This window comes from Drosophila teissieri, chromosome 2L (assembly GCF_016746235.2).
Source record: "Drosophila teissieri strain GT53w chromosome 2L, Prin_Dtei_1.1, whole genome shotgun sequence".
In the NCBI taxonomy this organism is placed as follows: domain Eukaryota; kingdom Metazoa; phylum Arthropoda; class Insecta; order Diptera; family Drosophilidae; genus Drosophila; species Drosophila teissieri.
Genome location: NC_053029.1, coordinates 804,438 through 828,017, shown reverse-complemented (window position 1 = coordinate 828,017; position 23,580 = coordinate 804,438). Strand labels below are relative to the sequence as shown.

The 23,580-nt window shown below is 48.5% G+C and overlaps 6 protein-coding genes across 6 annotated transcripts; 1 reads left to right on the top strand and 5 right to left on the bottom strand.

Moving 5' to 3' along the window:
• The first annotated feature begins 1,233 nt into the window (after positions 1 to 1,233).
• Positions 1,234 to 6,063, top strand: LOC122615268 (cGMP-dependent protein kinase, isozyme 1). Its single transcript, XM_043790246.1, has 5 exons — positions 1,234 to 1,674; positions 3,601 to 3,971; positions 4,036 to 5,481; positions 5,548 to 5,733; positions 5,798 to 6,063. The coding sequence occupies exons 1-5, from the start codon at positions 1,327 to 1,329 to the stop codon at positions 5,958 to 5,960; spliced, it is 2,514 nt and encodes an 837-aa protein (XP_043646181.1). The 5' UTR covers positions 1,234 to 1,326; the 3' UTR covers positions 5,961 to 6,063.
• LOC122615273 (xylulose kinase) lies at positions 6,006 to 7,902 on the bottom strand. Its single transcript, XM_043790262.1, has one exon. It carries the CDS (start codon positions 7,799 to 7,801, stop codon positions 6,083 to 6,085), a length of 1,719 nt encoding a protein of 572 aa, XP_043646197.1. The 5' UTR covers positions 7,802 to 7,902; the 3' UTR covers positions 6,006 to 6,082.
• Positions 7,903 to 8,559: 657 nt separating this feature from the next.
• On the bottom strand, positions 8,560 to 10,181 carry LOC122611782 (gustatory and odorant receptor 21a). The gene is made up of 4 exons (XM_043785093.1): positions 9,320 to 10,181; positions 9,205 to 9,262; positions 8,944 to 9,147; positions 8,560 to 8,889 (listed from the first exon to the last, which is right to left on the bottom strand). Exons 1-4 carry the CDS (start codon positions 10,069 to 10,071, stop codon positions 8,560 to 8,562), a joined length of 1,344 nt encoding a protein of 447 aa, XP_043641028.1. The 5' UTR covers positions 10,072 to 10,181.
• Positions 10,182 to 11,770: 1,589 nt separating this feature from the next.
• LOC122626352 (tenecin-3) lies at positions 11,771 to 12,316 on the bottom strand. The gene is given in 2 exon segments (XM_043806582.1): positions 11,771 to 12,084; positions 12,086 to 12,316. Coding segments are annotated over 2 exon segments (402 nt in total). The 5' UTR covers positions 12,269 to 12,316; the 3' UTR covers positions 11,771 to 11,865.
• Positions 12,317 to 14,726: 2,410 nt separating this feature from the next.
• LOC122626410 (tenecin-3-like) lies at positions 14,727 to 15,435 on the bottom strand. Its single transcript, XM_043806661.1, has one exon. It carries the CDS (start codon positions 15,137 to 15,139, stop codon positions 14,792 to 14,794), a length of 348 nt encoding a protein of 115 aa, XP_043662596.1. The 5' UTR covers positions 15,140 to 15,435; the 3' UTR covers positions 14,727 to 14,791.
• Positions 15,436 to 17,880: 2,445 nt separating this feature from the next.
• On the bottom strand, positions 17,881 to 18,377 carry LOC122626581 (tenecin-3-like). Its single transcript, XM_043806896.1, has one exon. It carries the CDS (start codon positions 18,338 to 18,340, stop codon positions 17,981 to 17,983), a length of 360 nt encoding a protein of 119 aa, XP_043662831.1. The 5' UTR covers positions 18,341 to 18,377; the 3' UTR covers positions 17,881 to 17,980.
• Positions 18,378 to 23,580: the final 5,203 nt, after the last annotated feature.

The window sequence follows — 23,580 nt, the reverse complement described above, 5'->3', positions numbered from 1 at the left end:
CGGAATGCGAGTCTCCATTAAATGTGGGCCACCGCCAACGGAAGCCACCGAAGCCACCGTAGCCACTGGAGCCAGCGATGCCACCAGCGAAATTCTCGCTTGTTTGCGTTTTATTTTTCGCTTGCATTTGGCAGACACCAAAAACACCCAAAAATATCCCCAGCTTTTCGCTTTAAAGCCGTGTTCCGAAGTGGACCACTATAATTCTATTATGGCTGTAATGCAATTTTATTTCACATTGTTTATGCTCGACGCCAGTCATCAAGGGAAAACTACGGAAAACTGCTTTGGCTGGAAGTTTTCAGCATTGAACATTTACTTTAAGACGCTCCCCTCATTTCGAACTTTTGCAATGACAAATAAGACAGCAACGAGTGCACATAAATTCAAATTTCCAGTTGGGTACTTAAAGTAAGCAATCAAGAGTAAGATTACACCAATAAATTGTCCAATTCACTTTATCAAGGACTTGGCTGCTGGTGAAGAAAGCTTTAAAGCCACGGGCTGTGTCTCTCTGGAGAAAATATTAAAGAAGCTATTTTAAATTGGAAAAAATTTGTAAATATCTGTATAACTGTTAAATAACTAAAAGTAGTCTGTAGCTGGGTGTCCAAACGTAGATGAATTTCTAGAGCGCTGGCCACCTAATGGTAACTATATTCCTTTTCCCTATTTTTAGAATTTTCGCCTTTCGTTTTCATATTTTCAGTCTGCCATTTCGCATTTTCGTTTTCATTTATACGCTCTGTGACTCCGTAGGACTCGCTCCGCAGTTGCCCTTGCCCTGCCATCTACTGACCCCTCTGAAGCAGCCATCTGAGTCCTCCTCACCCCTTTCTGACCCCTCTTGACCCATCATCGGAGGCCCCTGGTGTCCTCCTGTGGATGTGGATGTCGCGTTGGCTGTCATCATCAAATTACGCCTGGCTTTTGTGGCTGGGTTTTGTTTTCGGGGCAGCAGAAGAGCCAAATTAAATTTCCTTACAGGGCTATCAAGAGCTTGCTCTGCTAAATATTTGGGTATTATTTTGTTTAATATTTTGTTTACTTTAACGGAGATACGACGCCTATATGTAACCAAATTCATCATTGCATTTGATAAGTTAATTGTGTAACTGGGTTTACAAAATTATTATTAATACAAATTAATGAAGATTGCCTTTTTGTTGGGTTTCTGAGCTCTGTTGGCCTTTGTGCGCTCTTCGGCTCTGGTTTACTCTGCTGATAAACCGAGAATGCTCTTAAAGGCGCTCTTTCGTTTCACGGCCCTGTTTATCTGGCACTCTCTTTGATAAATCACGTATACGCCGTGTCGATCGTCGCCTGATGGCAGTCGCCAACGAATCGCGCGCGCAAACAAACCGCCAGCGAACCGCAGCGGAGGAGCATCTCCGCCTGAATGGAATAACCCTCGCTTTTGGTTGCGGAACCGAACATCGTAGATCTCGAGGCAGAAGATTGGTCACCCACCAAGTCACCTTTGACCCGGACAACGGATACGGACAACGGATACGGACAACGCAGCTGACCGAAATGGCCACTGGAATGTTTACTGATCAGGAGCGGGAGGCGATCGTCAGCAATCTGACCAAGGACGTGCAGGCTCTGCGGGAAATGGTGCGGAGTCGGGAGAGCGAGCTGGTCAAGCTGCACCGGGAAATCCACAAGCTGAAGGTGAGGGGTTGGGGTGGTGGTCATCCAGGTGGGGGGAATGTCGGGAAAAGCCATCCATCCATCGCTGTCTATTGCATCGCTTTGTTTGCTCGCTTTTTGTTTGCTGCCCCCGCCAGATAAGCAGGAGCCACACAGACCGCACTATTTTTCGGACTAAATTCGAATTCGCTTTGTGTATCGCAGAGATACAAAGTATCTGCAAATACGCACGCCGACAGGCAGACCCCTCCTCTACCTCTATCACATCGTTATCTGGGCAACAGCAGCAGACTCTGCCCAGATATCAGATACACCCCATATACCTCCTAGCCCATATACCCCCTTGCCCATATACCCATGCCCATGCCCATGCCTACCCCACTGAACCGCAGCGGCGGAGGAGTGGAGGCAGCGAAAACGGGGGCTAACCCATGCCCTTGCCGGCGTATCTACTAGATACTCGTATCTATCTAATGCCCCATCCCCGCCTTATAATTTGTACTTGGGCCCCCGCCGTCCCCGGCTGCCATCCACACATATTTAAACTGTATGGCAGATTTATTGAGCCAAGTGATTAGCACTTCTTGGCGAGATCTCATCGTCGTGCACAATTTTATAGCCCAAAGAGCGAAGTGAAAATTCGAGACTTGCGACTGCGAGATACTTGGTAGCCACTGCTCAAATAATCTGGAAGCCGAAAATCATTTAATTTCCATTATCTCACTAATTGGAGCTGTAAAGAGAAGAGCTGAGACTGAGAAATTGCTAATATAAGATAATTGGGAGAGGCTTTATGTGTTCTCCTGGTTATAGGAAGGTATACAAACAGCAATGGGCATACTAAGTTTCTTTTTAAAGCATGATTATTTAAATATATGATTTGTTTTATCGATCAAGTTGCTGAATAATGAAACTCTCCTGACTCACTTTTACCGGGATGTAACTCTTCTCTTCGGCACCCAATTCAAATGCCTCACGAGGCCGCGTCGCTAATTGCCGAATCACCTCCAGCTCGAGCAGATGATCCGGTGCCCGCGCCTCTGTTTCCCCAGATCTCAGGTCTCTGTGTTCAGATTACTTTGCGGGCAAACAGAGATACAAAGATACATAGATAATATAGTTCCGACCGAGGCAGCACGCGCATCTCGAAAAAAACAGAATCGGATTCGGAATCGGTTGGGAACTGAAACCGACACAAAAAGCGGCGAGCGAGAAAAAAGGAAATACGAGCTGCTGGGCCAGCGAAGAGTGTTTTTGAAATGCTAATTTCTATGCAAATAATTTGGAAAACAAGCAAAAGGTGGTTGGCGGCCAGGGACGGGAGCGGGATGGGGGGTGGTAACACCTCGCCCTGACATTCGGCTTATCATGTTTACCCTCTGAGCTGGAAATGGAACCGTAGCCGAAACTGAAACAGAAACAGAAACTCCATGACTAGGCCCAATTTCTGGGGAGGCGCCACGGATTTGGATTTGCCTTTTGGCTGCGGCCTTATCTATGCTGTTTTTGGGTCACACCGCCAAGGGGAAAATTTAGCATTCTATTTACGGATCGTGATAAGGGAGTCGAAAAACGCACCCAATTGGCATGCACTGGCAAAAAAGTGTGTGAAGAGCATTTTATCTAAAATTACTAACTAATAACTTGTAGTGCTACTTATAGGTACATGAAAAGGAGTTCATTACAGTATATGTATGATAAATAAGCCATTGATATTTGGTTAAATAGCTTTGTTCTCGAAGTGTATCTGTTCATCCCAGAGTTTGTCATCGCGAAAGCACGTGAATGCCATCCGCAGTGGGTCAGCTAATTGAGTTGGTCTCGGGTGACGAGGGAATCACGCGCCTCCATCGATTGATTGCCTCCCAATTGCCGGGGGATTGATTAACGGACGCATCGCAATTGTTGCTCCAACCTCTGACACCCATCTCCTTTGTGTGCCTGCAGAGTGTGCTCCAGCAGACCACCAACAACCTGAACGTCACCCGACATGAGAAGGCCAAGACGAAGCTCTACTCCTTACCAGAGCAGTGTGGCGAGCAGGAGGACAGGGAACGGAATCCACATTTGTGCAGCTCCTGCGGCATGGTGCTGCCCACCAGTCCGGAGTTCGCCCTGGAGGCGCTTTCCCTGGGACCGCTGTGCCCCTCAGCCTCAACATCCTCCGCCTCCCCATCCGGATCGACATCTGCGGATGAAGTGCGACCCAAGGCCATGCCCGCTGCCATCAAGAAACAAGGTGTCTCCGCCGAGAGCTGTGTGCAGTCCATGCAGCAATCCTACAGCATACCTATTCCCAAATACGACAAGGATTTCAGGTACGTCTTGAAATGAGCTATTCCTTTTTAGGCCTTGCAACCCCATAACCTTGATCCTCCCCAGTGATAAGCAGCAAATCAAGGACGCCATCATGGACAACGACTTCCTGAAGAACATAGACGCCTCGCAGGTGCGGGAGCTGGTGGACTCCATGTACTCCAAGAGCATAGCAGCCGGGGAGTTTGTGATCCGCGAGGGCGAAGTGGGTGCACATCTGTACGTCTCCGCCGCCGGCGAGTTTGCGGTGATGCAGCAGGGCAAGGTGCTGGACAAGATGGGGGCTGGCAAGGCGTTCGGGGAGCTGGCTATCCTCTACAACTGCACCAGGACGGCCTCCATTCGGGTTCTAAGCGAAGCCGCGAGGGTATGGGTGCTGGACAGAAGGGTCTTTCAGCAGATCATGATGTGCACGGGTCTCCAGCGAATCGAAAACAGCGTGAACTTCCTGAGATCCGTGCCTCTGCTGATGAACCTAAGCGAGGAGCTGCTGGCCAAGATAGCAGACGTTTTGGAGCTGGAGTTCTACGCCGCTGGCACCTACATCATCCGCCAGGGAACCGCCGGGGACAGTTTCTTCCTGATCTCACAGGGCAATGTCCGAGTGACCCAGAAACTAACTCCCACCTCGCCGGAGGAAACGGAGCTGCGAACGCTTTCCAGGGGAGACTACTTCGGAGAGCAGGCGCTGATCAATGAGGACAAGCGAACGGCCAACATCATCGCTCTGTCTCCAGGAGTCGAGTGCTTGACCCTGGACAGGGATTCCTTCAAGCGGCTGATTGGGGACCTCTGCGAGCTGAAAGAGAAGGACTACGGCGACGAGAGCAGGATGCTAGCCATGAAGCAGGCGCGGGAGAGCTGCCGGGATGAGCCGAAGGAGCAGCTGCAGCAGGAGTTCCCCGACCTCAAGCTTACGGACCTCGAGGTGGTCAGCACTCTTGGCATCGGAGGCTTTGGCCGGGTGGAGCTGGTCAAAGCCCACCATCAGGAGCGCGTGGATATCTTCGCCCTGAAGTGCCTCAAGAAGCGACACATTGTGGACACCAAGCAGGAGGAGCACATCTTCAGCGAACGCCACATCATGCTCAGTTCGAGGTCGCCCTTCATCTGCCGCTTGCACCGCACTTTCCGTGACGAGAAGTACGTGTACATGCTGCTCGAGGCCTGCATGGGTGGCGAGATATGGACGATGCTCCGGGATCGCGGCTCCTTCGAGGACAACGCGGCGCAGTTCATCATCGGCTGTGTGCTGCAGGCGTTTGAGTACCTGCATGCCCGCGGTATCATCTATAGAGACCTCAAGCCCGAGAACCTGATGCTGGATGAGCGCGGCTACGTGAAGATCGTGGACTTCGGCTTCGCCAAGCAGATCGGCACGAGCACCAAGACGTGGACCTTCTGCGGCACCCCGGAGTACGTGGCACCCGAGATCATCCTGAACAAGGGCCACGATCGAGCCGTGGACTACTGGGCCTTGGGCATTCTCATCCATGAACTGCTCAACGGAACGTACGTTACAGAGATCACCATTTGATATCTTAAACTCCCCCAATAATGGTCATGTTTTGCTTGTAGGCCACCGTTCAGTGCTCCAGATCCCATGCAGACGTACAACCTCATCCTGAAGGGCATTGACATGATTGCCTTTCCCAAGCACATATCCCGCTGGGCCGTGCAGCTCATCAAGCGGCTATGCCGTGATGTTCCATCGGAGCGCCTTGGCTACCAGACTGGTGGCATCCAGGACATCAAAAAGCACAAGTGAGTGAGAAGAATTCCAGAAGGATGGTAGCTAATAGCTATTAATGATGTGTTTGAATCCTAGGTGGTTCCTGGGCTTCGACTGGGACGGCTTGGCCAGCCAGCTGCTGATTCCGCCCTTCGTGAGACCCATCGCCCATCCGACGGACGTGCGCTACTTCGACCGCTTTCCGTGCGATCTGAACGAGCCACCGGACGAGCTCTCCGGCTGGGATGCGGATTTCTAGGCCCATTCCGCCGACCCCTTGACTTAGTATTTGATCACTCCTTAGTTAAATGTAGGTTACTTTACTGATTTTCGTAGACACGTAGAATGGAACAAGGAAACCATCTCATTGAAATTTACCAATCAATTTACTGGGCTGTAAAAGTACACACTGGATTTGGCAGCCAGCAGCTGGCAGATTTGGGAGCATCGTGCGATCAGGGGCGTGTAGATCTTGTCGCAGCCCGGTGTTGGCTCCGCAGCCAGTTTCAGGCCGGAAGGCACGTTCCTGAAGAACTCGTCGTAGCTAAGTCTCTTCCTACGGCCACGGGGCATCATGCAGGACTGGCAGTTGCACGAGGACTCCCGGTGTTCGTAAAAGGCGTACCTGGCACGAAAGGCGCATCCCAAGAGGCTGACCTCGACGCCGGTTCGCTGGTAAACAGGAGCATTGAAGATGTCCGCCACGATCTGCAGGACACTTTGGCACCGGGAGTCCTCTCCCACCACGATGATCTTTGTGTTCGGTGTTTGGTGAAAGCCCATCTCATGGGCAATGGCCCAGTGGTGCATGATCTGACCTTCGATTAGAGCCCGCACCTCGATCTCCGGTGTGGAGAAGCGGTGTCGACCACGTAGGCTTTCCGCCGCCATCGGGTTGATGGCCGCATCCCAGCGAAGAGTGCCCTTGGCAATGGGTATGATCTCCCGGTCCCGGAAGTGCACAGCCACATTGCCGTTGTTGCCCGGAGGCGTAGCGTCGAGCATTGCGTAGAAGCTCCTCCAACTGCCTCCCGCCACATCCTCACAGACGGCTCTTCGGGTCAACTCTCCGTTTTGAAAGCACAGGAGGCCCATGTACTCGTCTCTTTTTGTCGGATGGCACATCACATGGCCGTCCTCCAGCCGCGGAGCTTTCTTCAGGGGCATCACCACCACATCACTGGTATCCAGGGAGAGCATGAGAAAGTCCTTCTCCACCAGAAGCCCTGCCATTTCCGAGGCTTTGCTCCCGGCGGAAGCCACCACCATGCAGTCCGGCCTGAAGTTCCAGCGTTTCACGTAGTAGTCCGCCACGCGTCCTTGCAGCCGCGACGAGGGAATGGGCTTCATCAAACGCCTGGCCAGGTCAGGAGCACAGGCGTTTAGGCACGTCGGAGACCAGTTCTTTTTCCGGATGTCGAGCAGGTTCATCCCTGAGCCATCGGTGTAGTCTATGGAGGCAATGCCTCCGATAAGAAGGGAGGCCAAAAAGCTGCTAATCAGCGAAATCTTGGAAGTTCTCTCGTACTGCTCCGGGCACTGGGTATACACCTTCCGTATCTGGGGACCCGTGAACCTCGTATATGCTCTGGAGCCCGTGATTCTCGATAGTTCAGCGGGACCGCCGACGGCGTGCTCCATTTCACGGACCTGCACGTCCGTTGAGCTGTCCATCCACGTGGGCGTCCTGGTCAGTTCGAAGGCGCTCTCCGTGATCTGCTCGTGGAGCCGCAGGTTGATATTCAAATTGCACAGACGCCTTAGGCCCAACTCCGACCAGAAGACACAACCGTGCTGCTGAGCCGCTCCGGCAATCGAGACCACCGAGTGCATGTCCGCTCCCTGCTTCACCAGACAGTCCATCAGCATGTCCAGTGCCTTTACCCACATTACCGGGTTGGTCAGGTACTCGCCAGGACCGCCATCTGTTAGAATTCCATTCGTTGTCTTGAACTCTGGGAGATCAATGTCATAGCGGATCTGCGCCACATAGGTGACGTTCAGTTTGGAGTCGAGGATCAGGGCGCGGAAGAGTTGGGTGCCCAAGTGGAGGCCCAGGTAGCTGTTGCCACTGTAGTCCTGCTTGATGCGGTGGCACATGTTCCATCTGCGGATTCAATGCAAGCTGCAGACCAAAATTTTGTGGGAAACGAAATTTTGTATAAATTTCTAAGGCAGACGGAAAGTCAGAAACACATTGACGATGAAAATAAGTAAGTATATTATTACCAGAATCATTAGGTTCCAGGTAAGTTATTCGTGAGTTATTGAAAATATAAAATATAAAAAAAACTTTGAATGTATATGTATTTTGGTAAATTCGATAACTTTCTAAAGTCTTTCAAATCGTATTTGCAGATTTTAGTTAGAGTTTGGATGAGGGACATGTTTCTGCATTAGATTGCAAAGAAAAAGTGGACCTGTTTTTGTCACAAAATAATCATTATTTTTGGCATAGCATGAACAAAAATAATCTTAGAATGAAGTGTAATGTCTCGTTGAACTCGTAATAAAATTCCCAATCAAACTGCATCTCCACTTAAAAATGTTTATTTTTTGCCAATTTTTGCAAAAAATGATGATGTAACCCCTTTCCAAAAATGCAAAAATTGGAAAAAAAAATTTATTTTGATATCATTCAAAATGTTTTTTTAGTTTTTAGTTTGGGTCAATAGCTATTCAAAACCGTAAAAATTTTGGTTGTGGGACACTTTTAAGCCCAGCTTTAAACGAAGACCTGAAAAAACCCAATTAAACTAGTTTTTTATATGGAAAATCCATATACATGCAAACCAGAAGTATTTTATTTTTGGCCTAGTTTAGCGAGAATATTTTCATAGAAAACACTGATGTGTTAACTATTGCTGCTGCTGACCAATGCGCCTCTGCTCCGTGATCTTGAACTGCAGCAGGACCACGAGGTAGGTGGCCATGAAGGAGATGTTGGTCGTGATCAGCTCGCGGTTGATGTTTGCATACCCGTCCAGGTTCATTATGGGCGGGTTCTTGTTGATGGCCACGAGCAGCATCTCCACTTCCTTCTGGGTGGCCGAGTCCACGGCGGTCAGGTTGATATTGAGCAGCTTCGTCTGGAAGTCAAGTCCCACCTTGCGGGAGGCGTAGTGCGCCTCGTTGCAGATGATGTACAGCAGGCCCATGCAGTAGAACACGATGACGAACAGGCCCACCTGGAAATGTCCCAATCAATAAGAGTGGTTCACTGGTGAGGCAAACAAAAGCACCTCCTTGTAGGTTGCCCCGTGGTCGATGATTTCGCTGATGCTGCCGTAAGTGGCGATGATCGTAGTGAAGAAGATGACCAGGCAGTACATGCCGTACATGTTGGAGTACGCTCGTCCCAGCTGCTGCATCATGTGGCTCAGGTCCACCCACAGGTGGCGGTACTCGGTCAGCTTCTGGGCGGGCTTCTCTCCCCGAATGGTTGTCTGGATGTATACTTTTTGTTATTTCGCAATTTAGCAATACAAATATGTTAGTTATACCTGCAAAGCGTCGGAAAGCGCGCGGCTTGCAGTTCCGAAGGCATTGCAGTTGATGTACCTTTCGGATTTTAGAAAGGAAGTATTAATAGGGTTTTTCCATATCTCAGGTACTTACCACAAACTGCAGAAGCAGTTGAGCATGGCGATGATGGGGTAGTAGGCGAATGTGTACCACAGCCGGAAGTCCGGCTGCAGGAAGTACTGCGACAGGTTGATGGCGATGCTCAGGAGCCAGGAGAAGACGCACAGCGACCAGGTGAGTGGGTAGAGATTGGGAAAGACGATCGGCGAGCCGGTGGTTTTGAAGAACTTGTACTGGTAGTTGGTCCACATGTTCTTGAAGATGGCCACCTGGGGACCGTGCCGCCAACTGGCCACCGGGAGCAGAAAGTTGGTGAAGAGCAGACTGATGAAGATCACGTTGTAGATGGCCTCGTCGAAGCGCTTGTCCGGGCTGGTGACGAATTTCTTTACCCGCTCGCGCAGCACCAGCACCACAATGGTCGTCTGGCAGCTGTAGATGAAGATGGCCCACATGACCTGCTTGGAGCCCCAGGAGTAGCCCGTCCTGGGCAGGTTCTTCTCGGGCGGATTGCGGTGAATGGGCATCACGCCCATTATCTGGAACAGCACCAGGAGGCTCTTGGTGGTCTGGTAGAAGGAATCGTGCTTGTCCAGCTCGAGGGGATCGTCCACAGTTTCCGGCTTGCGCACGTACACCTCCTCCATGGCATCACCACGAGCCATCAGCTTCAGTTTCTCCCGGTAGCGCACCTCGTCCTCCAGAAACTGGCGCTGGTTGGGATTCAGCATGGGCACCACCTTCGAAGGCGGCGTTAGGCCACGACTCACTGCCCAAAACGACATCGTGCGATCAAGGAAAGTCGAACGGCTGCCCAATGACGGACCTTTTATACTCCTCCACGCAGCCTTGCTATTGACTTTCGATTGAAAGACAAACAATGAAAGGAACACGCCCGGGGCGGCGCCCATTTGCTTGCCCTCCATTAAATATGCTTAAGTCCGGGACATGAGCACGAGCCTAGTCGGGCGGCTTTCCTGCAGTCGGAGAAAGTGGTGCGATATCCTTATCGCATTACGAAATTAGTTTTAAAGCTTCCTTTCCTAGCAGGTTTGCAAAACGGTCATCAAAAGCTGTGTGACATTTGAAGTATTCTTGTAGATATACTTGATGTTATTAGCATACACTTGGCCACTGCTTTTCTCTCAGTGTCCGCTTGTTGTGGTCATTCTGCTGACACCGACCAACGGGTGACCCCAACAGCAGGGCAGGATGTGGATGAGGAGGAGGAGGAGGAGGCGGCCAGCTGAGGGCGACCGAACGGAGAAGGTACATAAAATGCGCTTAATTTGCCGGAAATGAAAGTTTAACGATGTGTAAATGCTTACGAATGCCGATAGAGGCTCGCACTAATGACCAATAAAAATGTGCCACCAACGGGCCGGACTGCCATCTCCATCTCCAACGCCATCGCCATCTTCTCCTTTGTCACAATCCTTGACCCCTGGCCCAGTTCATCTGGTCCGGCGTGTGTGTGGGTCTGACTTTTGATCTATTTCTGCCCCAGATACCAAAAGGCCCGGCATTAATGGCTCTTAAGGCGCTTAAAGCCCGGCGAGAGTGGAGCGAAAATCCATGGCAATGACAGCGGTTCCGGATTCCGGATTCCGAATCCCCTCGAGCAACTCCGCCGGGATAAGCCAAGAGCGAGCTACAAATCTTCCCCGAAGAATGTTTGCAATTTGCGAGCCACATTTAAAGAGTTTCACGGCTTTGAGTTTCGGCGGACTCGTAGCCAACTGTTGCGAGTTCGACCCAGCTTTTTGGCCAGAGTTTTCCCTGTTTTGGCACCGAAACTCACTTTCATTGCACACAGTTTGGCAAACTCAGCTCGTTTAATGCGAAAACTTTCAAGACAAACGACAGGCGGGAGTGCATAAATAAAGTGTTTAGCTGCTTCTTGTGTGCGCCGCGTCACATAATTAAACCCAACTTCAGCAAGCCACTGCAGCTGGCCATTTAAAATGCGCTGGCGTAGCTTCATCCGCCAGGATGCGGCTTAAAGAACTGATGCAGCGCATCCCGGGATTTGTGTGCTCCTGCTGCTGCCGCGTCCCTTTCCCAGGACGTGCCTATTCCGAGTGTCACTGCAACCGAGCGAATCTCTCATGGCCGCCGGCTGTCAGCCACCAGGCGTCCTTGGCGAACAAGTTACATTTCGATTTCCGAATCCCGTGGCTTGAGTTCCTCCCTCTGCTCCTCCACCACCGCCTCAGTCTGCCATCCATCACGGGGCTGCACTGAAAGGAAATCTCACTTGATCTGAATTCTTCGTTCCTTGAGTAGAATGTTCTATTCTAAGAAGACTTGATTTAAGTGCTGTAGGTGGAGCAAAATGGATGTACAACACAAAACACATTACAACACAATTTGATTCCACTATTAATCTAATAAAGTTTTTCCTCCTTTAAGCCAAGCATTTTCTCGCCGTAGAAGTAATGCAAGTATCTTGTGCAAAATGGTGCTGAGAAAATGTGAGAAAGATTTACTTTTTGCAGAGAAGACTTTTATTAATATCAAGGGAAGCGCGGAGGAGAACAAGCCAAAAATGGATTTTAGATTGGCTGGAGTCCTGCGTCCTAAGCAGACTCGGTGGTGGCTTCCGTGGTTGTGGAGGTGCTGGCTTCGGTGGTCGTTGTAGAGGTGGAACTGGTGGTGCTGGTGGTGCTCGTGGTGCTGTTGCTGGGAAGAGTGGCATTTGGAGGCAGTCCCCACGGTCCGCCGGGGCCACCAGGACCACCTGGTCCTCCCTGGGGTCCACCCTGGGGTCCACCCTGAGGTCCACCCTGGTCCTCCAGGGCCACCCTGGGGTCCACCCTGAGGTCCGCCTTGGGGTCCACCCTGAGGTCCACCCTGTGGTCCACCCTGTGGTCCACCCTGGGGTCCACCCTGAGGGCCACCACGAGGACCTCCACGTCGGCCACCTTGAGCGGCAGCCACGGCAATCAGTGCGAAGAGGGCGACGATGATGAAGGAACGCATCTTGTTTGGTGCTTATATCTGTCAGTGGAACTGGACTGTGATAGCTGGTCGCCAGTGGCACGAGCCTTTTATACTCTCACCTCGCCATTTCCACCGACTTGATAACCAGGTGGTTTTCGGTGACGTCGTCGGCGATCAAATAACTGTCAGGTGTAACTCGGTAAAACCGGAGCCAGACAAAGAGTCTTGAGCTGAGCTGAGCTGAGCTGAAACGCTGTGCCAAACGCTAGATGGATAGATGAATGAATATCTGTTTCTCCCCTGCGTCACAGACCACAGAGCAGCTGCTCTTGATTCGTTTTCGATTCAATACTGTCGTCGTCGCTCTTGTCTGCGTCTGCTTCTGCGTTTGAGTTTTTGTTTGAGTTTGAGTTTTTGTTTGTGTTTGTCCAGTCGACTATTTATCACCACAAAACGTGGGTGGTGCGGCTGGTGCGGGTGGTTTTTATAGCTAATGGAATTGTCGCCTTCTGATTCGATTTCGTTGCGCTTGCGGCTAATTCATCAGCTCGACCAGCAGCGGATGCGATTTATGAGTTTGCCTGCGTCGGTCCTTCAAATGCAGGACCAATAAATAAATGTAAATTTAATTTGCTTTGGTTGGGGAAAATGGCAAGGTCTGAAATGCGCACTCGAAAGTGCACTCGAATCAATTCGAACTGTGAAAGTGTAGTAGAGTAAAAGTAGTTTATACTTTATCCAATTTACTTAAAATACCAATGCGCACACAATAGTTCACTCCTTTGTGCAATTTATGCAATAACCAGCCTCGTTTGACGCTGCATTTAAATGAATCAAAGCAGGACAGCTTAACCACTTTCGAGTTTAATCACATTTGCGAGCTGTGTAGTGTAGTCGTAGGCGAGGATGGCACTCAGGCTAATGCAATTAAACATTAATCATACGCACTGTGTGCCCGGCCGAACCAGCAGGATACATATGTCGATGTCCGAGGGCCGTTGCCGGGTTACACTCACAGTTTTAGAGCGAAGCATCCACAAATTAGCAAATTGGACATAAATTGACTAATTAGTGCTAAAAGCAAGTGGCCAATGTTTGCTCCAGCCACACCGAGCTACACACAGGCTGCAGTCCCTTCGCCCCTTTGTTACTTCTATGATATGTATAGCAGGGAAAGTGATAATTCAATGTGCGTAAATGGAAACTAATTTCGTTTTATTGCGGCCTCCCCTCACTTCTTACCTCCTTCCTCGATCCACTTGGCTGGGGATATTAAAATGCAAATTTCATTTGCATTGGAAATTTATCGCTTTAATGAGCGCTGCAATTGCAATTAAAAATCTGGAAAATCTGAACAACTGTGGAATGTTTCCCATTCCCTGCCCCGACTTTTGCCCATTTTTGGCCTGTGGCCATAATCCACGGCCCAATGCGTTCGCCTTCTATAATTTGCCGAGCTTAGTCCGACCAAGATCTTCAAATTTTAATTAAAAACGCTTTGCATATTTTTCCGCAATTGATTTTTGTTTGCAGCCCAACCAAGTGCAATTGAAGAGGGAGAAATGTGGGGAAAATGGGACGTGGGTGTTGGATCGAACAAATTGTGCCATTATTCCGGTCACGCTTTTGTTCTCGGGAATTGATGGTTTAATCAGCTGTCTATCCGATCCATGGGAAGGCATCCATCTGCTAGGATTTGCCTCGCTGCCTCACTGCCTCGAAGGTCCTTTTTTGGTGCCTGATAATTGAAAAACACACAGGCGCCTAGTGCATCAATTAGCAAAGCAAACGCAGCCACTCAGCCGGCAAAGATAAAATGCAAACCACTCCCAAGGACCTTTCCCCGGAATCCTGAGCATCCCACGAATTCTGAGACTTTCGACTGCACTACTGCACTACTGCAAGTGCATTCTATTAGTTGCCCAAGCCCCAAACCGAGTTTTTATCTCTGGGCAAACAGTCGCAAGTGCCGCACAAAAGACAAAGAGACGAGCCATTGTCCTCGATGGATCACCCCTCCATTCGCAGCTCCACTGCGCTCCAAAGTCTATATTGCCATGCAAATGCTTTGGCATTAAAGGATTTCCCAACTGCCGCGTTCTTGCTTCCATTTGTTAGTATCGCCATCGCCTTTCCATCGCCATAGCCATCGCCGTCGCCATGGCCGGCTTTTATTGACTTTGCGCATTTAACTTTTAATTTTCACCATGTTAAAGAGTCGAGTTCGGTGGGCGGGTGGAAAAGTAGAAAAGTGGAAAAGCGGGGGTGTTGCCAAGCTGAATGGCAAAACTTTTTCCGTTAAATGCTGAAACAACCCCGTGCGCTTTAAGCGGTTCTTCTTGTTCGGCGTTTGGGGCTTGTAACACCTTTTAGTCCACTAAATGTATTCACATACCCAGGGCTCTGCAGGGCATATTGCTGAGATGGATGTTTTGGCATTTTCACCTTGGATATTATTAAAGTTGATAAATCGCAAGTTTAGTAGGAACATAAGCCATTTGGTTTAGTTGTTTAATAATTTTATACAGGATCGATTAAAATCTAGAGTGGTTTACTAGCATCCTATGCTGAGGAAACCTCGGTGGTGCTGGACTCAGTGGTGCTAGCCTCAGTGGTCGTGGTGGTGGTGCTGTTGGAGACTTCAGTTCCATTCGGAGGCAGACCCCATGGACCGCCAGGACCTCCCTGCTGTTGTCCTCCCTGCTGACCTCCCTGTTGTCCACCCTGTTGACCTCCCTGCTGACCTCCCTGTTGTCCTCCCTGTTGTCCTCCTTGGGAGCCTCCCTGGGAGCCGCCCTGGGGTCCTCCTTGCTGACCACTTTGAGGTCCTCCTTGGCCACCTTGCTGTCCACCTTGAGCAGCAGCCAGGGCGATCAGGGCGAAGAGGGCAATCAAAATGTAGGAACGCATTTTCTCTTTGGTAGTTTGGCTTTGCTGGGTGAAAACTCGGGCTGTAATACCTCTTCCCACAGCCAAAGCCCTTTTATATGGTCGAAATTTTCCATTAGGCACAAACTTGTTTCTTCAAAAACAGCTGCGGCTGGGGCGCCGTCACAGAAATCAAACAAACGTCTGCGTTATTTTGGTAAAACCGAAAACCAGACACAAAGAGAGTTCAAAGCCTGGGGAAAATGTTTACTGTTTACCACTGACTAATTTACCTGAAGTGCGTCATCTAGCATTTGTCGTATTTGTTTTGTGTTCTCTGTTTATGAAATTTTCATTTCTAATTTTTAATCTTAAAATGTAAATATCAACTGCAGCTACGTCAACTAGTTAACTTTGTTTTGAAATACTTCGAATTTTCGAACATACTGCTTTCCTCCATTAAATCGAATTTAAAAGATAATAGAATCGTGCGAAAAGTGCAATAAGAAGCGTATTTTACAAAGTACTAGATAACCTAAAGTCGTTAGACTCGCCTTTAGCCCCGTAACCTTGTTTTCCGCCGTGAAATTATTTTCACACGGAGCGCTTTAGAATATTCCTCGCCCGCGGCGGCGTCGCCATAGAAGTGGAGTGCCGTGTAAATGTGGCATCCTCACTCCCCGTGCCGAAAGCCATCGCCTCGCCAAGCCGACTCATTTCCATCCGGAACTGAGCCTGGAATGACATGAAGCGGCATTTGTGCGCATTTCGGGCTCAATTTTGCGGAGCCCACGCGGCGTATACTTAACCGGGCCGGCTGCATTTTTTTACTTTACGTCGCTTAATCGGGGGAAAAAAAGAAGAGTAAAAGCGCAGCAAAATGAAAGCGGCTGAAAAATAGATGGCGGAGAGCCCAACCAAGCTGCATGCAATATTTATGATTATTTTTTCAATTTCGCTTCGATCGCTGCGGCCTTGGGAAATTTCATTTGCTGCATTTCAGCGCCGCTGCTGCTCATCCTGATTTTTCCGCTTTTGTTGCTGCTGCTGCTGCTGCTGCTACTGCTGCAGCCTTTTCAGGAAGCCAGGATGTGTTTTCCTTTCAATTTGTGCTCCTCGAGTGTATGAAGGCAAGCAGGAGCTCAGTAAAGAAAGCGATGACTTGACTCAAGTTGAGTAAAGTTGGATAGAACTTCCTGCCTGCTGCGTGGCTAGTGCACACAGAAAATAATCTGGGACTCGAAGCTATCGGGATTATTGCTAAAATGCTGGATATATTTCTTATTCTAAGACAAGCGCTTGATTGCAGGGACAAACATTTTCCTACCAATCGAGATGTTAGGGTTAAGTGCGGGCTTGCATGTGATGATTTTCTCTCTCTGTTCTGCGAAGGGGCAACTAATTCCACCTGAGGATAATATGATTTCCTCGCATCTTCCGCTCCGAATCCACGCGTTCTTTAGCCCCCTGCAGATTACATTTGCTACTTTCGCAAATCTGCGTGTGTTCCTGTACTTTTGCAGTTGCTTTCATTTTTCAAAAGCGCGAATTTAGTCGGCAGCCAGCTCATGTGTATGAATGTATGAGTGTGTGAGTGTGCGAGTGTGCGAGTCCCGCGCTTTTCCCCGCATTTTTCCTCCTGATGAATGGTTCATGTGTTTCACTAACCAATTTGCGCTCTGCGCTCGACGTGATTTACAGTTCCCCAGCGAGCTGTTTTGCCTGCTCCACTCGCCTCAGTTGCCTCTGCTGCCTCAGTTGCCTCAGTTGCCCCGTTTGCCCCACTTGCTCCAGTCGCATGTGGCAGCTGGCTTAACCCACCGGTGGCCACAACGGCAGATCACTGAATCTGAAGGAAATCAAGGCTGGTCTCGTTTCTATTTGACTGGCAGTCAATTGAATTAGCCACTATTGGAATATACGATGTTCGTCTTTGGTATACAAAATCAGTTGTCAAGTTTTCAAATGTCATCCGGTTTTTATTGTATTGCATTGATCTAGAAGTTGCACGGTTGTCACTCAATATACTTGATATAAGCCTGAATGAGTATGCTGCAACACATGTTGCTTCTACTAGGCGTTAAGTATGTAAATTTGATGTTTGAGTTGCCATGAAAACTTTGCGGCTCCAGTGGGTTAATCGCTTATGCATCTCAGTGGGTTTAAGCCCTGCCGCATAGTCCAGTCAGTGGCAGAGCTGGCTTAAAGCGCCTTTGCACTGCACTCTGGTGTCCGCGCTTCCCGGAGTGGGAAATGCAAATCAATTGATCACTTCGCCGGTCCACGACTGATGGCCTTCCACCCACCGACCACCGACCACCGCCCACCAACCCCCGCCCAGTCTGCTCCCCCCCCCTGCGGCCAAGCACTTCAGTGCACTAAAAGTGGCCGCTTCGCTGAGCAGCGAGTGAATGAGGAAGACGACTTTGTACTGCATTTCATGAGCCACCGCATATGCGTTTGCCCCTACGCTTTTCGCACTGCTGTTTGCCACTGCTGTTTGTCGCTGATTTCGGTGCGGGGAAGTGGAACTCTTTTAGTGGCAATTTGCGGGATTCTCGGGGGAGGGAGGTGGCATTCCCCGGATTTTCTTTAAAGTGGTTTTCAGCAGCAGCACAAAAGTGTTGCATACTTTCTAGCGTCAATTGCTGCTTCAGAATAATACCCAGCGTTTTTGTCAGATGAGCGGGGGCTTCATTAAACGATTTGCAGGCATTAGTCTTAATGATGCCATAACGCTTAGAAGCGGATTACAACCTAATTTAGTGACAACACATTCCAGATAGGAAACTGATTTCATTTTATTGCACGAACTTGTAATAATAAGGGCAAGGATAAGGAACTGAGCAAGCCTGTTGGCTTTCATGGGGATCAATCCATGGGTTAGGCTGAAGAAACCTCAGTAGTGCTGGACTCAGTGGAGCTAGCCTCAGTGGTCGTGGTGGTGGTGCTGTTGGAGACTTCAGTTCCATTCGGAGGCAGACCCCATGGACCGCCAGGACCTCCCTGCTGTTGTCCTCCCTGCTGACCACCCTGTTGTCCACCCTGTTGACCTCCCTGCTGACCTCCCTGTTGTCCTCCCTGTTGTCCTCCTTGAGAGCCTCCCTGGGAGCCTCCCTGGGGTCCTCCTTGCTGACCACTTTGAGGTCCTCCTTGGCCACCTTGCTGGCCACCTTGCTGTCCTCCTTGAGCAGCAGCCAGGACAATCAGGGCGAAGAGGGCAATCAAAATGAAGGAACGCATTTTCTCTTTGGTAGTTTGGCTTTGCTTGGTGGAAACTCCGGTTGTGATGCTTTTCCCAACAGCCTAAGCCCTTTTATATTCTCTAAGACTTTCTATTTTTCCACAAAAATCCCCCCAAAAACAGCTGCTCACCAGCTACGTCACAGATATCATATCAAAGAAACGTCTGGGGTAAATGGGAATAACCAGAATACAAGTTGGTCTTGAAAAGTACAAATGTTTTGCATTGACTCATTCATTTGTCGTCGGTGCCTTAATGGTAGCTGCTTTAGCTTCTTGGTTTTAAATTTCTGGTTCTGTTTTTGTTTTTCATTTCTGTCTGCTTAGTACAGTTTTAGATTTCATTTATTTACTATTTACTATTTGCGTTCAGCGTTTGTTTTGATTTGCTTACATGACATCTGATAATTCACCGTAAAATTGAAATATTTTCAAGTTTATTTATAGATCTAAATAAATCCTGATAATAAAGCAAGTAAAGTAAATGTTGTTCGAAGACAGCAGTAACCACTCAATTATATTTTAGTTACACTTCTAGGAAATATTGACTTTGGGGAGAACTTGGTCGGTGGAGCGGAGAGGAAAACAGTTGATCCCTCACGGCGCGAATGTAATAAATTAGCCAGCAAAGAACTCCAGAGGCGCTAGCATCATAAATCATCTTTGGGACTAGGATTTTGAGTCCTAATTATCGCGCTAGTCACTGGGCCAAAGCCTTTGCTTCTGCTCCATCTAGCGCCAGGATCCAGGATCCAGGATGCCCCACTTCCCTCTCCAGTAACCATGACGAGTCCATCCATGACCAAAGCTAATCACGAGCACTGGCCTGTGCGAAACTGAAGCCAAGCGCAAAAAATGTTGCCACGCATAAAAATTTTGTGGGCCGCAATGGAAACTGAGGCGATTATCCCGTGTTTTTTCCCAGAAGGGCGTGAGTGGGTGGAGCTGAGCTGGGGTTGCGATGGCCTTGGGTGTGGGTTTGGGATTGGGATGGGATGGATTGGGAAATGATGGAATGATGCCTCGATGGAACCAGCAGCCGCTCAATTATTCCTGCCTATTTATCCCGGCTTCGATTTTGTGTGTGTTTTTGCCGAGTTTAAGCGGTGAAATTGTAACTGAAAGTTCGTTTAAAGACGTCTCTGGGCGGAGGCTGTTGAAAAAATTTGATTTTAATTGAATTTCTCATTTTCGGCGTGCCCTAGTCAGGGGTTTTGTTGAGGGCCGTGACGTTGGCAAATTCAATTTGCCGCTAAATGAGCTAAATGCGATTAAACTCTGGCAGACAGACTGCACATCGGCATATTAAAGCCCAAACCGAAGCCGAAGCCTCTTAGCCGGAGCCAAATACAATTTCCCCAGGACCAGCAGACATGACCGCCTTTGCGGCATGTGTAACATATGTCAGCTGGCCGGACTTGGCCTAAATCAATACAATTGTTTGGGCCCAGTTACCGCAGCTCCGCACTTGGTCCCCATTGTCCTTGTCCAAGGGGCGAAGTCCACAAGCGGCGAAATGAAGAAAACAATAAGCCCAAAACTATTCTTCGCCCTCGAAGTTGCGATGCCCTGAAAATTGCGCTACTAAGGAATTGGTGTGGAAAAAATATTTGTGTGCTCTTGTATATTTTAAAGGTAATTACACTGTGATAAGTGCGCAAACATCCAGCTTTTGAGTTTGAGAAATTTTACTAAGATCGCTTACATTTTGTAACTATCGAGAGTCTTTTGTTGGCATAGGGAAAATTCTTATGAAAAGAGATTCCTTTGCAAGAAGAAGGGTTTCAATATCGTGGACATTGAATACTATTAAGACAAATGATTTTTGCAGCATGTGTTTGTGTTTCCTCGAACATTGATAGTAATACATTTATGGAAAGAAAAGTATCCTTTATTTATATTTAATTATTTAAAAAAAAGGGTTCGTTGCGAGTTATCTTATCGCTGCAGCATATCAAGAGTAGCTAAATAAGAAAAGTTATGAGATACTAATTAAAACTCCTAGCTGACAACTGCAGAAATGATTTATTTAGATTTAAAACATTTCGCAATATTAAATGTAAATGGGTTTAATCACTTTAACCACGTTAAACATTTAGTATGCAAGGGAATACACACTGTCCGCTTGATTGTGGGCCGCAAAGGGTTCATCATTTAGTTGGTTTACCCTTTTTTGGGAGGCGTCTCTGTGGGCCGGGGATTTGCATCTGGCTCGAGAAACGAGCGACCGACAACAAGTTGTTGTCCCCGCTCCTTAAGTCCTTTTTGTGTCTGCGCCTTGGGTTTTTGCCAATTGGCGCCGCAGGACAATGGGAAGCCCAGGCGGTCAGGGAGCAGAAGCAGAGAAGAGCAGCAAGGAGCGGCAAGGAGCCAGCAAGCCAAAGAGTTAATAAAAAGTTGTCGTCGAGCAAGTTTTGCCTTGTATTTCCTCGGTCAGATGTCCCCTGCTTTCCTCTTCGAATTCATTCTTCCCTCGGTTCGTTGTTTTATGGGGCTTCAGATTCAGATTCTGATTCAGCGGCTGCAGCGTCAGCATTTCCATCGCTTCAGCTGTTTGTTGGTTTTCCACTTTTCACTTCAGTGTGGCCTGGGTGGTGCTCTGGATGGCATGGGGCATGGGGGTGCTTCTTGGCCTGTCTTGCGGCACTGCGTTTCGTTTCTGTTTTTATTTGCATACAATTTGCCAGTTTATGGCCGTCAAGAGCTGGCTCTGCTTTCGCCCGCATCGGGGGTGTATATAGACGCATATAGTATACATCCCCTGCTCCTGCTCCTGCTCCTGCGCTTGGCAAATATATGTTATTTGTATTTATTGATTTCCAAGTGAAAACATTATTGAGGTTGGCCTCGGCTCAGCCATGAAAATTGTTGCGTACCCAAAGCAAATTTGCCCTTGCTGTAGCTGTATGTAGTATGTGGCTCGCTCTCTCGTTGAAAATGTCGAACAACAAAAGGACTTCATTATTATTGGCTTCATTGTGCGGCTGTGTCTGTGTGTGCGAGTGTGTGTATCTGTGTGTGTGTCTGCCAGGATGCCAGGCCCATCGTGAGCTGGCAAACTGATTAAATTGAATTTCATATGCAAAAGGTGAAACTCAATCAAGAAAACATAAAGGCGCTGCACACACAAAATAAAACCTGGCCGTACGCATAATTTCAAATAGTCGGGCGTCTAAATATACATTCGTCTAATTGTGATTTTTCAATGAAAAGCCCATTTATTTATAAATAAATAATTGCAACCTATCGGCAAGGACTCAAGCTAGAAAAGGCTTAATTCAATTTAAGTAAGACAATGCTTTCACCAGCTAGTAAGAATAGAAGCCATCGATGATTTTATTGGCCGAGCTGATGCATGTACATTGTATGCCAATGTTTATTGAATATTTCGCTCCGAAAAGGTGCTGCATTTTTCTCTCTCTGCAAGTATTAGTGGCCGGATCTATCTGGAAGTGTGCGTATGTGCGAGTGCTCAGATTAACCAAAGCCAAGGCAGGGCTTTGCGGCTTTGTTGTGCGGCAGTGATATGCCCCACCCCTCGACCTTCCACCTCCCAGCTTCCACCTTTCACTCCGCTCCTGCCACCTTTGCAACCTTTGAGGTCGAAATTAATAGCAAAATGGAAATTAAAAGCCACTCGGCCAGAGCAAAAAGGAAAATGCTGCGCGTCAGGGGTGAAATTGAATGACTCGCACTCGCTTGACTGAAAAGCTGCAACTTTGAGGGGCATTTAGGCTCTTTCAACAGCCATCACCACACTGCCCCCCTTCCCGCCCACAAAATGCGAAATACTTAAAAGTAAAAGCCATCTTGGCAAGTCCGTTGTTGCTGGTTTTATGTTCATAGCTCGCATAGGTGATAATTTCATTTGGCCAAATCAAAACCTGAGACTCTCACACACTCGCAAACACTCGCAACAGCCAACCTGAGCCTCATACATTGAGCTAATAAAATTTTAATGAAATTACGAGGGCCTTCACTTCACTTCACCCTCGACCCCCGACCCTTGGTGTAATAATCACGGCCGAGAAATTTTATGCCGTCTACGTGGCAAAACACTGAACCACCGAAAAGCGGAACCGCCGAAAAGGGGAATTCAAGTGGAGCATAAAAGGAGCTATTAGCTGCCATATTTCCCCCATTTCCCCACTGCAGCCCCTGCCCAGGAATCCTTTCCCCACTGCCCCACTTCCTCCCTCCCCCCTGACCGTTCGTAGCCTATTCGCGGCGTTGAGGACACGCACATTTCAACAGGCATTTTGTGAGTGCACTGCTAGAAAAGCATAATGAGAATAATAATATTCATAAACCAAGAATATTCACACTAAGGACGTATGAATATAATTTCTTGAGATCAAACTTAAGTTTTAATTGGAAGGCGTATTTTCATGGGAAACATACGACTTGTCTCTTGAATATTTTACTGCATCATCTCTTTCATAAGCGAGCAATTTTTCAGTGTGTGTTTCCGTGCGAGCATGTATGTGTGCGGAGGCGGGTGGGCGTGGCACCGGGTGTGTGTGAGTGAGTCTGCATTAATGATGCATTGCATCTGCCATCCCGCGTGCCAGCTTAAAACGCTTCGTGTCGCTTAATTAGAGGTGAACTGGGGACTGGGGACGGGGACGGGCCAAAGGGAAGTTCGGGGCACGTGCATTTTAACTGACTTCTTGCCCCGTAATTGCGAAGGAACACAAGTTTTGATTAAAGTTTGTCCCAACTACACGGGGTTTACAGCCAGCGATGAGCGGCAGCTATTTGCACTGCCATCGTTTACTTACAGATAGAAATGGAACCCTGTTGCAGTGGTACAAACTGTAGGCAGTCATAGAGTATTTAGAAATTTGAAAAATATTGAAAAAGCGTTTAATAAACCCATTAATGTCCTGGCATATTGGGTTTAGCTAATTCCTTCTGTCAGCCGTGCTCATCTCTGCCTGGCGCATTACGCATACGCCGCGTGAGCGCCGGAAAACTTTCCCTGCAGTGACGTCTAATTAAAACTTATTTTTGCAGTTTGCAAGACAAAGGGATGACTGCTCCCCCGCGTCTACCGTTTTATAGCCTCTTTTGTTGTTGATTATGTTGACGCCAATGGAAATATTTATCAAGTCATAGCGTTGCAGGTGCAATATATGGCGTGATGCCGCCGCGGGCAAACAATGCAGATTACGCACACGCCATGTGTTGCATGTGTTGTATGTGTTGCATATGTGGCTGCGGCGTGTGGGAAGCGCGTG